The sequence below is a fragment of the Prinia subflava genome, chromosome 1 (assembly GCF_021018805.1).
Source record: "Prinia subflava isolate CZ2003 ecotype Zambia chromosome 1, Cam_Psub_1.2, whole genome shotgun sequence".
NCBI lineage: Eukaryota > Metazoa > Chordata > Aves > Passeriformes > Cisticolidae > Prinia > Prinia subflava.
The window spans coordinates 153,292,981-153,313,481 of record NC_086247.1 but is presented as its reverse complement, the minus strand read 5'-3'; the positions used below and the strand labels follow the sequence as shown (position 1 = coordinate 153,313,481).

The 20,501-nt window shown below is 52.8% G+C and overlaps 1 protein-coding gene across 4 annotated transcripts in view; it reads right to left on the bottom strand.

Moving 5' to 3' along the window:
• The window catches only part of SMARCC1 (SWI/SNF related, matrix associated, actin dependent regulator of chromatin subfamily c member 1), a 70,603-nt gene that overhangs the window by 13,773 nt on the left and 36,329 nt on the right, over window positions 1-20,501 (bottom strand). For all 4 annotated transcript variants that reach the window (XM_063418089.1, XM_063418073.1, XM_063418097.1 and 1 more), the window contains exons 20-25: window positions 18,022-18,280; window positions 16,735-16,896; window positions 8,947-9,002; window positions 7,188-7,302; window positions 6,056-6,210; window positions 2,364-2,498 (exon numbers count right to left, since the gene is read on the bottom strand). In XM_063418089.1, coding sequence (XP_063274159.1) covers window positions 2,364-2,498; window positions 6,056-6,210; window positions 7,188-7,302; window positions 8,947-9,002; window positions 16,735-16,896; window positions 18,022-18,280 — 882 coding nt within the window. The remainder of the gene's footprint in view (window positions 1-2,363; window positions 2,499-6,055; window positions 6,211-7,187; window positions 7,303-8,946; window positions 9,003-16,734; window positions 16,897-18,021; window positions 18,281-20,501) is intronic.

Here is a 20,501-nt window from a genome sequence, read left to right as displayed (position 1 = left end):
AGCACAAAAATGTAAGTTACAACACAAGCTGGTGTTAAAGCTGAGCCAAGGTTAAGCTTGGCTCTGGGACAGAGCCCAAACCCTGGGCATCTCAGACACTGTGTTAGAAGTGCTGCACCAGGAGGGGCAATACAAGCATTTAATGTTCATTCATTACACATCACCCCGCTACAGCTTCATCTCCAGCACAGAACTTCCTTTCAGGAGGAATTTCCCCATGGAAAGGGAGCTCAGGCCTTGGCAGGGGCTGCCCAGGGAGGTTTGCAGTGCCCATCCCTGGAGGTGTCCCAGGAACACCTGGAGGTGGCACTGAGGGCTCTGGGCTGGGGACAGGGTGGGGATTGGGCACAGGGTGCACTCCCTGGGCTGGGAGGGCTTTTCCAGCCTCAGGGATTCAGGGATTCCTCCCTGAACAGCACCAGCAAAGCTTCGGGTGCCATTAGAAATTCTGGGTCAGCAAAGCTCCACCAGGCCCCTGGTTTCCCACACAGCACTGGCACTGCTGGCACTGCTCAGCTCAAACACAAATAAATGTGTTTTGCCTGAAATGTAACACCCTCCAGTCTGCAGCACTGATTCCTGTCAACACTCACAGTCCCTGCTCCTTCCCTGCATGGGAATGCCAGGGCAGCAGGAACGACAGGCACAGTGTGCAGTGGCAGCAAGGAGCTTTTTCTGCTTTAATTATTTCACTAAATATCCACAATGACAGGTGAAAAGACCGAATTTAACCACCAGGAAGCCAAGGGGAAAATCTGTATGCACATTTTTAAAAAGGGAAATGTCATGTGCCTCAAAAGGGAGGAAAAAAACCTCCCTGTCACTAATAGAATATATCCCCCAAAGAAAGAATCTGCAGGGAACCTTTCCAAAAGAGTTGGGTCCATTTCCTGAGCTGCCAGTCAAACACAGACTGAACGGTGGAGGATGTGGAGCAATCCAGAAATTCCTGCTGACATCCTGCTCCAAGAGGAGTCCACATCTTGTCAAACTCCATCAGTGTGATCAGGGGCAACTCTGGATTGGAACAGAGGTTCTCCACGGAGAGGTGGCCCAGGGATGTGGCATCAGGCCTGGCAGAGCTCAGGGAATGCCTGCATGGTGCTCTTGGTCACACTGTTTAGTTTGAGGTGATGTGAGGAGCAGGAGTTGGGCCTGATGCCCTTTCCAGCCTGAGATGGGTTTCCATTAATGCCAAATGGGGGTGTAATTCCAGGAAATTCACAGAGAAGGGCAAATTGGAAATCCCTGGAATCAACATAACCCATCTTGAATCTTCAACCCATCCATAGTAACTGTCTACTCACAACAACAACGAGGCAAATACACAACACAAAAAAAGAAATCAAAAACTGGCCATTCTGATAAAGATGAGATTTTGAGTCATCTTTCAAGCAGCTGGAGAGGAAGCACTTCTCCAAAGCCTCAGGCACTACATGTGACACAGCTCCTTGTAATTCCTGAGTAATCCAGGCCCAGACAGCTCCTCTCCATGTCCTGACCTCACTCCTCCCTTCCCCTCTCCTGAAGCTGCTGCTGCCTCCCCAGCTCAGGCAAAGCCACCATCATCACCACCGAGTGAGGCTGTCACTCCTGAGCATCCCCTTCATCTCCAGGGCCTCCCCAGGAGCTGCTCAGAGTGCCCCCAGAAACCTGAAGTGTCTCCTTGGAGCCCACTCCTCACCAGGGCCAGGGGAAAGGAGACAGGGCTGTTCTCTCCCCCAGGGAAGGGAGGGTTCCACCCCCTGCACTCTTTCCAGGGAGAAGCAGTTCCTGGGCCAGGTACAACCCATGTGAAAAGGCCACAGAAAGGCTCAATTCCACCTTCCTGCTTGGAGTAAGGAGGAGGAGGCAAATCCAGGACACCCCAGCGTGCTGCTGATGGAATAAACCCTGCATGGAGGAGGAGAGGGCTCAAATGCTACAGTGGGAGGGAATTGTGGATTCCAGCTGAAGGAGGACACAGAGGAGAGGAGAGGAGAGGAGAGGAGAGGAGAGGAGAGGAGAGGAGAGGAGAGGAGAGGAGAGGAGAGGAGAGGAGAGGAGAGGAGAGGAGAGGAGAGGAGAGGAGAGGAGAGGAGAGGAGAGGAGAGGAGAGGAGAGGAGAGGAGAGGAGAGGAGAGGAGAGGAGAGGAGAGGAGAGGAGAGGAGAGGAGAGGAGAGGAGAGGAGAGGAGAGGAGAGGAGAGGAGAGGAGAGGAGAGGAGAGGAGAGGAGAGGAGAGGAGAGGAGAGGAGAGGAGAGGAGAGGAGAGGAGAGGAGAGGAGAGGAGAGGAGAGGAGAGGAGAGGAGAGGAGAGGAGCTGCTGGTTTTCCAGATGCTGCACACAGATCCTTGCAGACTGAATCCCAAACTCCCACTTACTGCCTCCTTCTCCCGGTCCATGATGGTCTCCAGCTCCTCAAAGTGGCGAAGTTTTATCTCCAACTTCTTCATCTGAGTCTCCACCAGGAGGGCCACCAGGGACTTGATCTTCCTCTCCTCCACAGCTGCCAGGTGCTGGGGATGAAACACAGGGACTGTTCTGTGACACTGGGCACAGCAAGGGGCTTGGGGGAGGGCACCATCCATCCCAGCCATCGTGCTCCACTTCTGGACAGAAAACAGGGAATTAGATTCTAAATCTTAAACTGGGAACCAGGGGTCCTTGGAAGATTATGAAGGCTTTAATGAAATAAATAGGTGTGAAGATTTCATACAAGAGGTGTGGAAGATGATCAGAGCAGTGCAGCTCTGCCTTCCCAGCACTGGCACACGGAGCACTTCCAGTGGGAATGCAAATGAAGGAGAAGGGTCTGCTCAGTGGAGTCAGCTGAGGGTCACCCAAAAAGCTCCCAGGACACACACACAGGAGGCTGGGACCCAGAATGACCCCAAAGCGGGGAGATGGCACTGCCACGTCTTCACCATTAAAATAGATTCTTCTCAAGTAGAAGGCAAATGGATTCTTCCTAAGGATTAACTTCATTCCATTTATATGCACACATAAATAACACCAGAGATCTGTGTATATATATCTGATACACGAGACAGCCATGAAGTGTTTCACACCCTCACAGTGTGACAAGTGTGGCCACGATGCCTCTCCCTGTTTTTGTACAGAACCTGCTGCTGCTCAGAACGAGAACACCCTGAGAGGGCCCATGCCCTGCTGGGGGCTCTGTGCTCACAGGCACAGAAGTGTCCCCAGCCCTCCTGACACAAGGGAAAGGGCTTCTGACAGCCTGGAAGGGCTGAGGGGAAGAAGGGAAGAAGGAAAAGCTGGAGCTCATCCAGCTCCAGCTGCAAACAGACCCCTGCTGAGGGAGCTGGGCCCCAAACTGGCTCAGAGCTGGGACAAACCCGGAGCTGGAGGAAGCAGCATTAAAAACCTCCCTGGGACCCTGAATATAATCAGAATTTCTCAAACCCATGGGATACCGTGCTATTTGCCCCCCTGACCCACCAGCAGTGGAGGAGGGCTCAGTAAATGCGGGTAAATGCATTCCTGAGTTCTAAAGTGAATTTCAAATCAGGTCTGAGAGAGCCAGAGTGACCCCAAGCTCATCCAACACCACATCCCTGTGAAATTCAGGCAGCAGTTCCAAAACTGACCAAAGTGCTGCACACAAAATAATGAAACAAAGCTGTCAGAGCAGGAAACTTCATGTCAAATAACACTGTTTAGTAAAATAAACTCATTTCTCTGGAAATTCAGAGTGAGGGAATCATCTGGTTATACAGATTCTTCTACCGAACATCTCACTCTGATTCACATATGCAATTTTAATCATGAAATGGGATGGATCTAATCAAAGGACATGATTAGGTAAAGGACAGGTCTCAAAATGGAAAGGAAAGGAAAGGAAATTATCCCTGAAGTTTTTCCTAGAGAGACTCGAAGAGGCTGTTCCTCAGCCTGGCATTAGCCAGGGCTTTCTGTGGGCAAAGGACAAATCCCTGGAGCTGCAGCTGAGGAGAATCAGGAACACAAATTCAGAGGTAATTTGAAATGCCTGATAAACCCATCACTGCACCAGCCTTGAGTCATAAATGAGCAAGTGATCCTAAAGGGCTTCTCCAGCCTAAATGTTCTATAAAAAAGAATCATGGACTGCATGAATGGTTTGGAAGGGACCTTAAAGTCCCACCCCTGCCATGGCAGGGACACCTCCCACTGTCCCAGGTGCTCCAAGCCCTGTCCAGCCTGGCCTGGAACACTTCCAGGGATCCAGGGGCAGCCACAGCTGCTCTGGGAATCCCAGCCCAGCCCCTGCCCACCCTCCCAGCCAGGAATCCCTTCCCAATCTCCCACCCAGCCCTGCCCTCTGGCACTGGGAGCCATTCCCTGTGTCCTGTCCCTCCAGCCCTTGTCCCCAGTCCCTCTGCAGCTCTCCTGGAGCCCTCGTGCATCATTTCTCAAACTTATGGAAGCCACTGATCCCAAAAGAACCAAACCAAAAACCAACCAACCAAAAAAAACCCCACCAAAAAAACCCAAGGGAAAAAAAAACCCCACTCAAACAAAACCCCCATTTCAACCACTTGTCTTTAACTCCCATCTCCACTCAGAACAGAACTGCAATATTCCTCTGATATAAAATCCTAAGAAAAACAGCTTTTCACATGACCAGGCCTAGAGTTTATGATGAAGAGTTTAATTACTCCCTCAGACAAGACACAGACCACCCAAAGCTCTAATATTGTCTGGCTTTTTAAGTGAGTGGGAAGAGAAATCCCTGTTGAACCTGAATTCTACTCTGAAGTGTCAAGCTCCTAATTACAATACATTATTCCCTGTAATGGAAAGCTGAAGCTCTTCCAGAACATTATTACTGCCATAATGAAAAGTGCCATCAGCCAGGTCCCTGCTCGCCCCAACTCGTTATCTCCAGAGGAAGGGGAGCAGCAGCTCATCCTCACTTGGAGCAAGTGGCCTTCCATAAAGCAGATTAAATCTCCTGTCTGCTCATAGAGATGCAGGTTTTCCCAGCTTGGCTGAGGTTATCTGTGAGTCTGGAGAAGGGAGTCACCCTCAGGCTCACAGTGATGCACAAGGGAGCCACTCTGGACACTGCACTTCACCAAGACACTGACCCTCAGCTCGGCCTGCAGCTGGGAATTTACTGGACAGGAGCTGTGTGCCATGTGGGGTTTTACAGCCTGGTTTGGAAGGTAACAACTAAAATATCCCCCAGCTCCTGGTTCAAAAGGAGGGGCACAGGACAGCACCCACCACCCCCACTCTGGGGGATACAGCTGGGAAAAGGTCTAAAGTTAGAGTCAAAGATCAGAGTGGAAAAGTTCATAAAACACACAACACCTCATTCTATCCGTGGAAATCCATCAGGAATAAACACCACCCGTGCTTTGCTCTTGGTTTCTGTAAAGCAGGTGGACCTGAAGTGTGGCACTGAATCCAAGAGCAATTTAAAATACTAAATTAACACTTGAATCCAAGGAAATTTGTAAAGAGAAAACAGATTTGAAAAAGATACTCTAAAAGCAATGAAAGCAGTGTGGTTCCTGCAAGAAGGAAAGGCAAGACAACGTGCAATTAGTAATTACAGGGTAAAGAAAAGCTGATTCAACACAGCTCATTAGAGACCACACACAAACAGGAGTTTAGGGGAGAAGCAATGTGCTTTTAGCAGAACTCTGAACAAAGCACAGAATGATGAAGGTGTCTGTGCAAGCTGCAGGACTGAACATCCCTCTGTGTGTGCTCCACAGAGCCCAGGGGTTGTGTGGAGCCCTGGGCTGAACAAGAGGCCCTGGAAGGGTTTGTGCCCCTCAGCACCACCTCCAGAGCCCCGGCAGACAAAGCCTTGCCAAGAAGTCACATTTTGGGCCTGCTCCTTAGGGATGTTCCTGCAGTTCACAATCACCCAGGGAGCTGATAATTAACACTCCTTGTTCTCTCCCTCGGGGGCTCAGGCAGGAGCAATGAAGGCAGCACTGTGCTCCTGTGGGTGCCAGGGATCTGAGGGTGACCCCACAGCTCTGTGACCCAGGAGTGGTCCGGGCACAGCTCTGCTGTCCCTGAAGCCAAGCCCAGGGGTTGGGACAGCACCAACCTTGGCTTTGGTGGCAGCAGAGGCCAAGGCAGCAGCTGCAGCTGTGGCCACGTTTCCTTCCGAGATCTCGTGCTCCACTTTCTTCTTCCCAGCCTCGGCCTCCTTGTCCTTGCTGCCATCCACGTTCTCCTTGTTCTCCTCTGCCTCCTTTTCCTCTGCAAGACATTCCCAGCCCAGCCCGTTACACGCCTTCCCGGCATGGGAGGCCACCACACTAATTACTCAGGCACTAATTAACCCATCCTCAGTTCCAGCACTGCTCCCCATCCAAATGCTGACAGGGGAACCCCAGTTTGGGAGGATCTGATCCAACAAATGGGGCAACTTTAAATTCAACTTTAAATGGCCCTCCTTCCCACCCTCTCAAATTCAGCACATGCCATCAGCTCCCCCTCTTCATTTCCACATCAACTCCCCCAAACCCAAATGCTCCTTATTCACACAGTGCTAAAAACCTGAATCAAGGTGCAGGAAAAAAGCAATCTATCCATTCCATCCCTGGCAGTGCCCAAGGGCAGGCTGGACACTGGGGCTGGAGCAGCCTGGGACAGTGGGAGCTGTCCCTGCCATGGCAGGGTGGCACTGGATGATCCTTACAGGCCCTTCCAACCCAAACCATTCCACGATTTATGAGGCACAAGGGAAATGTCAAAAAGAATAAGGTTTTATGTAGATATTGTTACTCCTCAGCCTGTCAAAATCCAAGCTCTGCACCTCCCAGGGAAGCTGAGCTGAAATGCTGACTTCCAAGGGGAGAAGTGAGCAGAGAATTCCAGGCTGCTTTGGGTTGGAGGGGACCTTAAAGCCCATCCAGTGCCACTCCTGCCATGGGCAGGGACACCTCCCCCTGTCCCAGGCTGCTCCCAGCCCTGTCCAACGTTAAACACCACTAGTTCCACTTCTTTGCATCCCGAATGATCAGCTGCTGTGGGATATGGGCAATCCCCATTTCCATGACCCACACACACTCTGGAGCTGCAGCTCCTTCCCCCATTGGGAAGCTCAGGGAGGGATTTGGTGCCTGAGCTCTGCCAAACACGGAGCAGCCCGAGGTGCCAGGGGAACACTCCCAGCTGGGGCTGGGCTGCCCCAGGCCCCTGGGGGAGCTGCTGGGGCAGCTGGCAGCTCTTACCTGTCTTGGGCTCTGCAGCCCCTTCGCCCTCCGGCTCCTTCTCCGCGCTCCGCTCCGCTTCCCCTTCTGGGACCTTCTCTCCCTCCTCAGTTTCACTCTCGGCCTTGCTCTCCACCTGAAGGGGATGGGATTGGTTGGACAATGGCAGGGAGAGGAGAGAATCACTGCTCACTTTGTTCATGGCCTTCAAACGAATTCATTACCACAATGGAAGAGATCACATTTTAAAGGGTGGCTGCTGCTTAAGCCAAACCTGACAAACCAACCCAAAATGTGAATAGCAGTAAACTGGACCAACAGTGATCCAGGCCCAGCTGGATTACTCTGTGGGTACAAAAACTCCTGAACTAACATCACAGAATCATGACATGTCTGGGAATATGCAGATTTCCAAGCCCTGAGTGAACCTTCCCCACTTATCTCTTCCCAAATGTCCCTGTTTATCAGGGAGGCAGAAGAACTACCTGAAAACAGAGTGGGAAATAACCCCAAGGCTGCACTGATCAGCCCCAGGACAGTCTGAACTCCTATCTGGTGAAGGAGGCAACAAGAAATATCTCCTGTTGCTGCAGACTCCAGAAAAAAAATCCCCATTTATTTATCAGGAATGGAGAAAGAATAATAATTTTAAAATTAAATTTACATACATAATTAAAACATTAATTTTATCAAAATACATATTAAACAACATTATGTTAATACATAAACAAACAAAATAAGTAATAATTTAAATATTAGAATAATTTAGCAGTAATTAACTGCTATCCTGGAATTCCAGGATAGTAGTTTAATCCCAGTTCATGTCTGAAACACTCACTGCAGTTTGAGGTGCCTGTCTGTGGACACAGGTTATGGAAAAGCCACAAATGTGTTCTTGTGGTCATTACCAACAGGTTGAAGGATAATGATAATTAGTGTGGGAATATCTGATCTTTATGGGCAGGGTGGATCACCCCAGCCTCAGGAGGACACAAACACATCCATGTCCAAGAGGCAGCCAGAGCTCCTGTGGGGAGGCTTCTCCTTCTCCTGGGCTGGAGGCCCCTGGGGCACAACTGGAAGAACTGGGGGTGTTCCAAGGCAGCGTGTCCTGGGTGCAAGGGTCTGCCCGAGCCCTGCAGGGACACCCCAGGGCAGGGACACCCCAGGGCAGGAACACCCCAGGGCAGCCCTGCAGGGACACCCCAGGGCAGGGACACCCCAGGGCAGGGACACCCCAGGGCAGCCCCGCAGGGACACCCCAGGACAGCCCTGCAGGGACACCCCAGGGCAGGGACACCCCAGGGCAGCCCCACAGGGACACCCCAGGGCAGGGACACCCCAGGGCAGGGACACCCCAGGGCAGGGACACCCCAGGGCAGGGACACCCCAGGGCAGCCCCGCAGGGACACCCCAGGGCAGGGACACCCCAGGGCAGCCCTGCAGGGACACCCCAGGGCAGCCCGGCAGGGACACCCCAGGGCAGGGACACCCCAGGGCAGCCCAGGCCAGCATCCCTCAGTGCCCAGCTCCAGCCCCAGCTCCCACAGCTTCTCTCCTTCCCAGTTCCTCCCAGCCCAGCCCTTCTTCCCAGGACCAGGACCAGTCCCTCATTGCTGGGATTCAGACTCCAGCACTGAGCAGAAGCTCTGTGGAGGCTGCAAACTGTCCCTGTGGGGACACAAGCTGTCCCAACTGTCCCCTGTCCCACAGGCACCCTGAAGCTCGTGAGTTCAGGATTGAAGTGCCACAAGGCTCCTGCCAGCAGACCCAAACTCACCTTCTCTGCTGGCTGCCCCTCTGCCTCCGTTTCCATCTTCTCCTCCTCAGCTCCATCTGAGAAACAAAGAGGGAAGCTTTCAGCATTGCCCCCACAGCCACTCTCTGTTTCTGCCTTAACTAAATCCTGCTGTTCTCTGCCAGTGCCTTCAAGGCAGTGCCAGCCCTGCCCTGCCCCAGACCAGGCTGCCCCAAGCCCTGCCCAGCCTGGCTGGGGCAGCTCCACCTCCCTCCAGCCCCAGACCAGACCAGACCAGGCCCTGCTGGTGCTAAAGTGAGACCACCACCAGCACAGAAGGAGAAATAACAAAGATAATGATGAAGGATGGGTGCACCTCGTAGCAGGGGTGGTGGGAGAGCTGGGAGTGCATCCTGCACACAGCCCTTGGCAATTCATTTATTGCTTTCTAAAAGACTGATTTTAAATGTTCCTGTAATGACAGCTGGTTCTGGAGGCCAGGGGATAACAACCAGCCATGGAAACACCATGGGGGTGCCTGGATAATGTCCTAGAGCACCTGATACTTTGTGGGATTGTTTAGAAGTTCAAGAAATCCCAATTCATCCACAGCTCTGCAAGGAGGGGCAGGAGGAGGCACAACCTCATGGTCCTGGCCCGGGATTTCACAATTTAATGTACAGAGGCACTAAAGGAGCTTATTGAGATCCTGGACTGGGGTGATGCAGGACTGCTGGTGACAAGCCCTGATCCATCTCTAAGCTTCTGAAGACATCAGCTGGTGCTGGGGTTCATTTTCAGTAATCCTCATTTTCCTGCTAATTCCTGTGTGCTACACTGAGGAAAAACAAGGTATGAAGTGCTCTTCTTGAACAGCAACGGTTCTGTACAGAAATCTTTACACAAGTCCCTTCCATATATGAGAAAACCCAATGAAAATGTCTGACTGAAGGGTAATAGTTTTCCTCATGGCCTATTTTAAGATGATAAAACCACTTATCTGAACTATCTGCCACCATAACTCAATATAGGGAGACTGGGGGACGTTCTTCCTCACAGGTTTTATCTCAGAGTTAGGATTTAGTGACCCAGTAATGTCACAGGGAAAATCTCGATTAGATTTTGTCAGACAGCTCTTTCAAGCCTAGAAGCAGAGCTCCAAACTGGGCTTAAAAGTGTCATTCCTCCCAGGAAAGGGAAGGATTCACAAAAACCTGGATTCAATCCTTCAAGAAAAAAAGGGGAGACAAAGTGCAGAACACTCCCAGTGTGCCCAGGTTGGTGGAATCAAACAAAAAAAAAAAACTGCACAGAAATATATAAATTTATATTCCTGGGTGGGGAGGATGATCAAGATGATCCCATTCCCACCCCTGCCATGGCAGGGACACCGCCCACTGTCCCAGGTGCTCCCAGCCCTGTCCAGCCTGGCCTTGGGCACTGCCAGGGATCCAGGGGCAGCCACAGCTGCTCTGGGCAGGAGACCACTGCAGGGACCAGGGGAGCTGCTGAGGGACTGCTGCTGCTGCTGTGGAGGAATTCCCAGGATCCCAGGATCCCTGAGGCTGGAAAAGCCCTCCCAGCCCATGGAGTGCACCCTGTGCCCATCCCCACCTTGTCCCCAGCCCAGAGCACTCAGTGCCACCTCCAGGAACTCCTGGGACATCTCCAGGGATGGGCACTCCAAACCTCCCTGGGCACTTCCAAGGCCTGAGCTCCCTTTCCATGGGGAAATTCCTGCTGCTGTCCCCCCTGAGCCTCCCCTGGCCCAGCCTGAGGCTGTTCCCTCTCCTCCTGTCCCTGTTCCTGGGAGCAGAGCCCGACCCCCCCGCTGTCCCCTCCTGTCAGGTAGGAGTTCCAAACAAACAGGACATCCCAGAAAGAAGAACTGCTTCCATCCACTCTTTAGAGAGGAATTTCTCAAGGAAAAGCACACAGAGCATCTCAAAGTGCTCTCAGATCCTCCCTTGTGTCAGGACACATTGATGGACACCACCCAAACCCAAGTGCTCCTTCCCATTCCCAGGGACACCCTGGCAAGGAAGGGACGTGTGACACCAAGATTATTGCAAACATCCTGATTTAACCTCGCCGCTCTGGTTCTGGCTGCAGCAATAAATGTTAGGTTAAAATCAGGCTGACAGCTTCAGACAGGTTGCAGTCAATGGGTTTTGAAAAGTGTTTTTGTGCCTCAGCAGCAGGGCCCTGACACGCAGCGACAGCGCGGTGCCCGCAGCTCCCAGGGCCACCACGTCCCACACAGGGAAGGGACAACAGGTTCAACTGCCCGTTGGTACTCTGGGCGGAAATGAGTTTGCCTGGGTGGAAGCAGGTTTTTGGTTCTAAACCACAGGCTGCTCAAAGGGTCCCAGAGTCGTTAAGGTTGGAACAGACCCTCAGGAGCACCGAGTCCAGGCTGTGCCTGATCCCCACCCTGTCCCCAGCCCAGAGCACTGAGTGCCACCTCCAGGCATTCCTGGGACACCTCTGGACTTCACCACCTCCCTGGGCAGCCCCTTCTAATACTTAACAGCATTTCCATGAAGAATTCCTCAGGAAGTACCTCAAAATAGTAGAGTTTGGTAAAACTTAATCCCTAACTCCAAAATGAAAGGATCACACAAAGCCCAGAACACGCCTGACCTTCTGCACAGCCACGACAGAATTGCCTCTGGCCCCTGGCACAGACACAAACACAACTGTACTGATTTTCCTGTGTGGGCTAATGAGCTTAATGAAACTACATCCCAGAGGGATTGATCAGCTGGAGATCCATGTCCCTGGGACAACGGGGGAAGCCTTGACTTTAAGGAGAGAGCCTTTGCAATCCCTTTCCCCTGCACCACAGTTCTGGAGCTCTCTTCAGCAGGTTTGGTGTTGCAGCTTGCAGGATGTGGGAATCAAGGATCACAGAATCATTAAAGCTGGAATAAAAAATAAACCTCTGAGGCCATGGAGTTCAGACTGTGCCTGATCCACACGTTGTCCCCAGCCCAGAGCTCTGAGTGCCACCTCCAGGGATGGGCACTCCAAACCTCCCTGGGCAGCCCCTGCCAACATTTAACAACCTTTCCATGGGGAAATTCCTGCTGATGCCCACCCTGAGCCTCCCCTGGCACATCCTGAGGCTGTTCCCTCTCCTCCTGTCCCTGTTCCCCAAATGAAAGGACATTTCTCAGGTCAGGAAGAGGCAGATGGTTGTGATCCACCACAGGACACCCCTCAAGAGGTAAAAACTACTGGGAGACGAGGGCTCATCTCCTCTGAAGCCCCTCTTTCCACCTGAATCAGTGGGTATTCCGTTTCCTTGGGAGTTTGTTCTGCTGTCCACACTATCTCCACAAACACTGAGCCCTTTTTTCTAACACATGAACTTGGAGCTGATTTCTGCCCAAGTGACTTCAGAGAGAACTTAAATGGACTTTGGGTCAACAAAGAAACCTGTGAAACATCTCCCTGCTAAGAACTCCCTGTGTTACCAAAGAGATGCAGAAGCAGCAGCTCCGGAGCCTCCGCTGCCGTGAGAGGAACAAACAAAGCTCTGCAAACAAAAGCAGAGTCACCTGCCTGAGCTTCAGCTCAGCAAACAGTTTAAGATGCCCCCGAGACATCTCAGACTCCTCTCTTTTCACTGAGGCAACACAGAAGCTGTCACAGCCAGGCTGGAATATGAATATTTAATTGAGAGGAAATACATGATAGCTGTGGAAATATCGCAGCCCTGGGTATGATAATGATGCTGTTATCTAAACCATCATTTCCATTTCCCACAATAAATCAGGGCTGCACAGCCCTGCCTCACACAGCCTGGGGCTCAGCAACAGGGGGCTCCACGGGGAAGCTGGGGAGCTGGGAAAGGACAGCTTCTGTGTGAGCCCCAGGAATCACCAGGACAGGACTGGTGGGGTGCAGAGCCAGCCCCAGGACACACCCAGAGCCAAGGAGCACACCAGGATCCACTGGTTTAGTCTCCATCCCCTCAGAGCTCTCACCCTGGAGAGAAATCTCCCTGCCAGACATGACTGTAGTGACTGTGTCTATGTGCCCTCCTTGTGTGTGGTTGGGAATGAATCAAACCCAGGCACAGAATGGCAAATTCAGCCTCCAGTGGCGCCGTTTGCAGGTGCAGGGATGCAGGAAATCCAAGCACCACTCCCTCCCTCACTGGCACAGAGCAGCCCCAGGCCCCCAGGACGGTGTCAGTGGAAATTCCTGCTGCACTAAGACCTGAAATGCTCAAGTGACTCCAGCATGGCCCCTTCAGAGGCTGCCTCGAGAAATCAGTGTCATTAACCACCTCTGGAAAGATATTAGCAAAGACTTCCTAGAAATTATTAAACACCCCAGGTGTGCTGGATATTCCCTTTCTCTGGAGCTTAATCCAACCACAAGAGTTGGATCCTGGCTTGCTCCCCTCGGGGCATTTTCACTGCCACAGCTGCAGAGCAGCTCCAGGACTGTGTTCCACAGCCTGCACTGGGGCAGGGCTCAGAAAGGTCTTGAGATTTATTGGGGGGAACTGTTTTAAAACCTTTGAGCAGATTGTCCAGAGCAGCTGTGGCTGCCCCTGGACCCCTGGCAGTGCCCCAGGCCAGGCTGGAGCAGCCTGGGACAGTGGGAGGTGTCCCTGCCATGGCAGGGGTGGCACTGGGTGGGCTTTAGGGTCCTTCCACCCAAAGCTTTCTGTGAGTCTATGAAAGCAGGAGACAGAGTCCACCACACTCACCACAGCATCCAAAGCACTCCAGTCTCCTTGTAACTCCCCTGAAGCCTCACTTTATCAACTTAAAAGGAATTATCACCAGCTTCTAAAAAACCTAACAATGAAGACTTAGAAGAGGAGATTCTTGGGTATTAACTTAAGCTCCTCCAATCTGTTCCAGCCATTTTCCCTTTTCACATTCTGTATTGACTATAATTCACTGATATTACATAGTTTAAAAATTATTACGGAGCTCTGATATAATTTGATTTTTGAAATATAGCGACTAATGAACTTTAATTCTAGTATGGAACCCTAAACAGATACTTTTATTTCTCCATAGCTGCATTTAAATATAAATCCAGCGTTCTGTGATTCCATTACAGAATGGACAGAGGGCCAGGGCTTTGAAGAGCAGGAGGGCAGGGTTAGACTGGATACAGGGTATGAATTGCTCCTGTGAGGGTGGGCAGGCCCTGGCACAGCTGTGGCTGCCCCTGGGTCCCTGCAGCGCCCAAGGCCAGGTTGGGCAGAGCTCACCTGGGACAGCGGGAGGTGTCCTTGCCCAGGGGTGGCACTGGGTGATCCCTGAGGTCCCTGCACCCCAGCACCCTTTGACTCTGTGACACTGTAGCAGCCAGTGAGGTTCCATTCCCCTCTGGAAGCCCAGGGAGATGCTCTCAGCCCTGCTCTGAGCTCCAATCCCCGGTGCGGGCGCAGCCAGCCACAGCCACGGGACAATCCCTGCCACGGGCACTGGGGGTGCCTGTGCCCAGCTCTGGGGGGTGGGAGGCACCACAGATTGCTGAGTGACCCAGTTCACTCGGGCTGAGCAGCTCCCCCAGGGAGAACCATCTGCTCCTGCCCTAATTTATTCCATTAGCCACAGCCCGGCACAAATCGCATTAACGCCGCCGGGGCAGGGCTGGGCCCCAGCTCCCCGTGCCCCTCACCCAGCACTGACCGTGGGTGGGCTCTGCCCTGAGACCCCCAAACACCTCAGAGGCACCTCCGAGCCCCCAGGCCAGCCTGGGCCGCAATGCTCCACAGAAAGGGCACAAAGGGCCAGCCTGCAGCCTGGCAATGGGAAACTCAAAGCAGCAAACGTGTTACAGGGGGACGTGTGCAGGACCAGAGGGAACAGCCTCAGGCTGGGCCAGGGGAGGCTCAGGGTGGCCATCAGGAGGGATTCCTCCATGGAAAGGGTTATTCAATATTGGCAGGGGCTGCCCAGGGAGGTTTGGAGTGCCCATCCCTGGAGGAGGCACTGAGTGCTCTGGGCTGGGGACAAGGGGGGATCAGGCACAGCCTGGACTCTGTGACCTTGGAGGGCTTTTCCAACTGAAATGATCTTGTGAAGTCCTTAACATCTGTACCACGACAATATGGGAAAGGGGAACAAAGACTGGAAGAAAAATTTAACTTAAGCTGACCTTATTTTGAAACAACTATGAAATCAAACTCAGCCCCAGATGGAGTAACACTGAGATCTGGTTTCTAGCTGACTTGTAAATAAACCCCAAATCCTTGCCCTTCCAGCAGAGCCTCAACGCCTGCTGCCAGCTCTGAGGAACAGGGAGCAGCAGGTTTTCCAGATGTTTCTCTTCCCTCTCCAGCACACAATGCACACCATCCCAAAGCACAGCGTGCCTCATGGCAAGTCCGTCCCACTGAGTGCAGCACTGAGATATGTGACAGAAGGGCTGAGTGGTTTGTTTGCTTCTTCTCTAATTAAAAACTATCTTGGTGATTTAAATGTCATTTTGCCATCTAATTCACTGGGTAGGTTTGCAATGGACATTAAGTGCTATAAATAGCAGCCCTCCATGGGCAGCAGTTGATAACTGAGGAGCACCAAAGCACCAGACACGGTCCCTTGTGGTGCCATGCCCAATCTGGCCCCCTGCTCGTGTCCCCGGACGGGGTGACAGCAGGTCAGCTGTGCAATCAGGAGCACATCCCAAATGCAGCCTCCCAGTCAAGCTCCATCACATCCTGCTCAGCTTCACCCACAGCCAGACGTGCCTCTTCATGTCCAGTCACTAAACTCACGGAAATCATTTGTGATAAGCTGAACAACGCAGGAGCCAACAGGGCTGAGGGGAAAACAACAGTGACAAGAGAGCAGATCTGTAACCAAATGAGGAGAGCAGGGTCTGAGAAAGCCGTGGGGGTGGAGGGGACTGTGTCTGCTCCTCCTGCTGGGGAGAGCCACGAGGGGCCAACAGAGACGGGCACACAGGGCCTTCACTTCCCAGGGAGCTGCTTTGACACTCCAGACTGAGGAGGAACCAAGTTGCACCAGCCAGGGTCTCAGAGAGGAGACTTAACAGCAGAATATTTGCTGAACACGACAGGAATGGAACCAGGGCTTGTTAACACACACAGGTAATGCCCAGCAGAATTCCAGCCCAACCAGAGGCAGGACTGGATTACCACAGGCCAGTCCAGCACTCCATCAGAAATTCCTCTCCTGCTGGGTCCACAGTGAGCAACACACACAGAGCACCAGACTCACCCTCAAACCCACTGCCCAAAGCCCTCAGCTTGCTTTAACACCACAAAGACAGCATCCTCCAACCCCAACTAATGGAATATCCTGCTCTGGTACTTTTAGTCAGTCCACTCTGCGCATCCCAAGCAACAGCATTTCCATACAGAGAGCAGGAAAACAAACTCCCAGAACTCAAGGTACTCCTAAATTCCTTAGTCCAGGGTCCAAGTCAACCCTCAGTGAGCAGAACAACCCATTCCCTTCTCCCTACCCACAGCTCCCATCCCCTGCTTGGGGGAACTGGGGGTTTATCCCAGCTCAGAGGAGCACACCCCAGGAGAGCCCAGCTCCACGGGAGCAGCACTCACCCATCTTTATCCCATCTCAGAGGAACACAGCCCAGGGGAGCCCAGCTCCACGGGAGCAGCACTCACCCATCTTTATCCCAGCTCAGAAGAACACAGCCCAGGGGAGCCCAGCCATGGGTGCAGCACTCACCCATCTTTATCCCAGCTCAGAGGAACACCCCAGGAGAGCCCAGCTGCAGCTCCATGGGTGCAGCACTCACCCATCTTTATCCCAGCTCAGAGGATCACCCCAGGGGAGCACAGCTCCATGGAGCTGCAGCACTCACCCATCTTCTCGGGCTCGTCGGGGCCCGTGCCGGCGATGCAGCTGCTCTCCAGGCCGTAGGTTGGATCCACCTTCCCTGAGGCTCGAGCTGCCTCCTGCACTTTCTTCACGTGGGCTTCCACCAGCTCCAGGGGCACCTCCTCTCTGACCCGGGAAAACTCCTCTGTGGACACAGGGAATGAGACACTCTGGGCCTCGTGCAGCAAATCAAGGCATGTTTTCTCTGATCAGTGTGCAGGTAAGCCCTGGGACAAAGGGAATTCTCCACTGAGCTCCTTCCTGTCACACGGGGTGGCTGATCTTGTATTTCAGATGTGGCAGACAAGACTCTCTTCCCAATTACATAAAGTTGTGTTTTATTGGGAAAAACAAGGAAAAGCTTGAAAGGAACTGTTTTATCAAGTGGACACATCCAATGCCCACTCAAGACTTGAACCTTCTCGTGCAAGTGTCCCTGCCCATGGCAGGAGGTGGAACAGGAGGTCCCTTTAAGGCCCCTTCCAACTCAGCCCAGTCTGGGAATTCTCTGGCAAATAATTTCACAGGTAAAACAGGAAAACTGCAAGATTCACACTGAATTTACCCAGAGCTGCACAGGTGACAGTGCCCAGAGGAACATCAACCACCAGGTGCAAACACCAGCAGCAGTGAGGGCAGAAGGCAACACCAGCCACTCCTAGGCCCTCAGTGGCCTTTTGGAGCCACTCCAGCTTCACAGAGTGGTAGGGGTGGGAGGGTCTGGAGACCTCCCAGGCCAGCCCCTGCCAGGCAGTGACACAGGGATGTGTCCAGGGGGGTTTGGGATGGTTCCAGAGAGGGAGACTCCAGGGCTCTGCCCCTCCATGCACAGAGGCTCCTCGTGCTGCTGAGCTGCAGCTCGCTGTGCTCTGCTTTGTGGCCACTGCTCCTTGCTCTGTCTCTGGCAGTGTGAGCAGAGCCTGGCTCCATCCTCTGAGAGCCCTGGGGGATTGGTGTGGATTGCTGAGATCCCCTGTGAGCCTCCCTTCCCCAGGGTGAGCAGGCCCAGCTCCTGCAGCCTCTGCTCCTCAGAGATGCCCCAGAGCCCTGCACATCTCTGCTCTGCTGGACCCTCTCCTGCAGCTCCTGGTCCTGAGGAGCCCAGCACTGACAGGATATTCCAGCTGTGCCTCGCCAGGGCACCCTGGCTGCAAAGGGGATTTCAGGGAAGCAGAACACCAAGGTGGGAAGAGCAGAGCTTTTCCTACATAACCTGTCCCCCCTGGCGTGTCCCATCCTCCCCGGGGCTCTGGCCCCGTCCCGCCCGTACCGAGGGCGGCCTTGGCGGCGGCCGAGGCCACGCGCGGATCCACCACGGAGGCCAGGAAGGCCACGGTGCTCATGACGGGGTTCCCGGACTGGCTGAAGGGCACGGGCTGGTAGGCCAAGGGCCCCAGGGACGCGTCCGAGTTCTCCAGGTACGGGTCCTCGATGGGCAGGCGCAGGAAGTGCAGGATGCACTCGTCCTGCGTGCGGCTGCCCACGTGCTCCGACACCTTGTTCCAGTCGTCCTTGTACATCTCCAGCGCCTGCAAAGGAAAGGCAGCGGCTGCACGGGGCCTGCTGGGGACAGCAACGCTGCTGAGGGCAGCAGGGCCTCCCAGCGTGGTCTGGTCGCGCTGATGGAGCCATAAATGCGGATCAGACTGTCGGACTCAGAGGTTTATCAATCCTTATCTATGTCACAGTCTCACAAGCTGTGAGCTCTGGCTAACAGAGTGAAAATGCCTCTGTCTCTGTCTCTCTACCAGGCCTTTTCAGCACAAACTGTCCGATTAAGGAATGACACCTCATTTATTTTTACTTTTAACCCAATACCCAACCACCCCTGGCCCACAATGTGGATTTTTCTACCCAATCACAAAACCCCACCCAGAGGCGTGGAGAAGAAGGTGAAAAAGCAGGACTGGCCTCTGCCCTGAACCCTCCCCCTTGCTTTATATCCATTCCTGTATCCTAAACCCTCAAACTCTGAGTTTCCACCCTATGGTGTCACACACTGCTACCCAAACTCCACACCCACAATCCCAGCGCTGTCACTCCATTTTGGGAGCCTTTTCCACGGCCTCAGGTCAATGCAGGGTTTTCTTGAGGGTCAGTGCCTGGCAGCACAGAAATCTGAAATTCTCAGCTTCCAGGGTTCCAACATCAGACAACTACTAAAAATGGTTTTTTTTCTGGTATCAAAACTATCTGCATAAGAAATAAGAGAATTTCCCTGGGGTATCAGTGACACTGAAGCCACAGGGATTATCACAGGAGTGGATGCTCTTACTGTATCACAAAGAATTGTCACAAGACTTGGGATTTACTAATATTTGCACAGTCGGCGTTTCCCCATTTTGCTTCCACAGAGAACTAAATCTGCTTTTCCCACCAACTCTCACAATTCTTTAATTCCCACCACTCCCAAAGCCAGGAGAGACCAGTTCTGCAGGAGCTGTGCACCAGTGTGAGCTCTGTTACCCTCGGGGCTAACACACCACTGCTGGCTAGATAAGGCACCTGATAAAGTAAGAACTTCCAGATCGTATCAAAGACATAATTCTGAATCTCAGTCATTTTTAAACTTCCTCAAGAAAAGTCTTAAAACAATTTAACAGCAATGAGCTACTAAAGGCCCTGTATGAGTTCCTGAGAAACCAACACATTAATCCTGTAAAATCCTCCAAAAGTCACAGCCTAATAAATTATTACTCATTAACAAGCCATCCTTTTTCCCTGAAAATTGTTTTAGTGAAGCATCTGGACAGTATAAAATAAATACTGCCATATCCTGACCCATTAACTTTTACATTTCTGAGAGGATTCATGGTGCAGTCACCCAGAAAAGGCAAAAACCCATTTGAGTTTCTGGCAAGAGATGTGCAATGTGAAAATGAGTTTTCCCAAGCAAATGTCTCCCACAAGGCTGAGAACTCACAGAAATCCCAACCTTCCAGGCTGATTTAACTCTCAGAGCAGGCAGGGGGAACTCAGAGCTGGGCTGGGTCTGCCAGAGGTCCCGAGGAGGACAAGCCCAAGGTGGGACAGCAGAGCACACAGGGACACAACACTCCTGTGCTGGGGGTTCCAGCTCTCCAGGGACACACGGAGAAGATCCAAACTGAGCCACCAGCCTGGTGCTCAGAGCTCCTCCATCCCTCCAGGAAGGGCCCAGAACACCCAACAACCTCTGTGGAACACCACGAGCAGCTGGATGGGGCTTGGAGCTCCCTGGGGTAGTGGGAAGTGTCCCTGCCCATGGCATGGGTGGGTGGGAGGAGCTCTAAGGGCCCTTCCAAACACACTGTTGTGTTCAGAGCAGCTCTGGAGGAAAAGTGGTTTGGTATTTGTTCAGTTAAAACAAAAGCTCTGAGAATTCCTCAAGGACAAAATATCGACCTGGACAGGACCCTCCGGCACTTTGTGGCTGCCGAGGGTCAGCTGAGGTCATGAAAATGCTCCTGTTTGCAAAGATGTGGAAGCAAACTGGCTACAAGGACAGATAGTTCAATCCAAAACATCACAGATCCAGCACGGATCAAGCTGGAGAAAACAAAGCTGCCTCAGGGGGCAGCACTTCCCAGCCCCTGACCCCAGAGCAATTTAAGCTCAAACTTGGCTGAATTTTTCTCTCACAGCCAGGGCTCACTGCTTAACTTGGGTGGGAGGGGGAACTCCCAGTGCATCTCCAGAAGCCCCTGGTTCCCTGTTTCTCCCCTTCCAGCAGCAGTGGGAGCAGCAGGAATGGCCAGTGGGGCTCAGCTG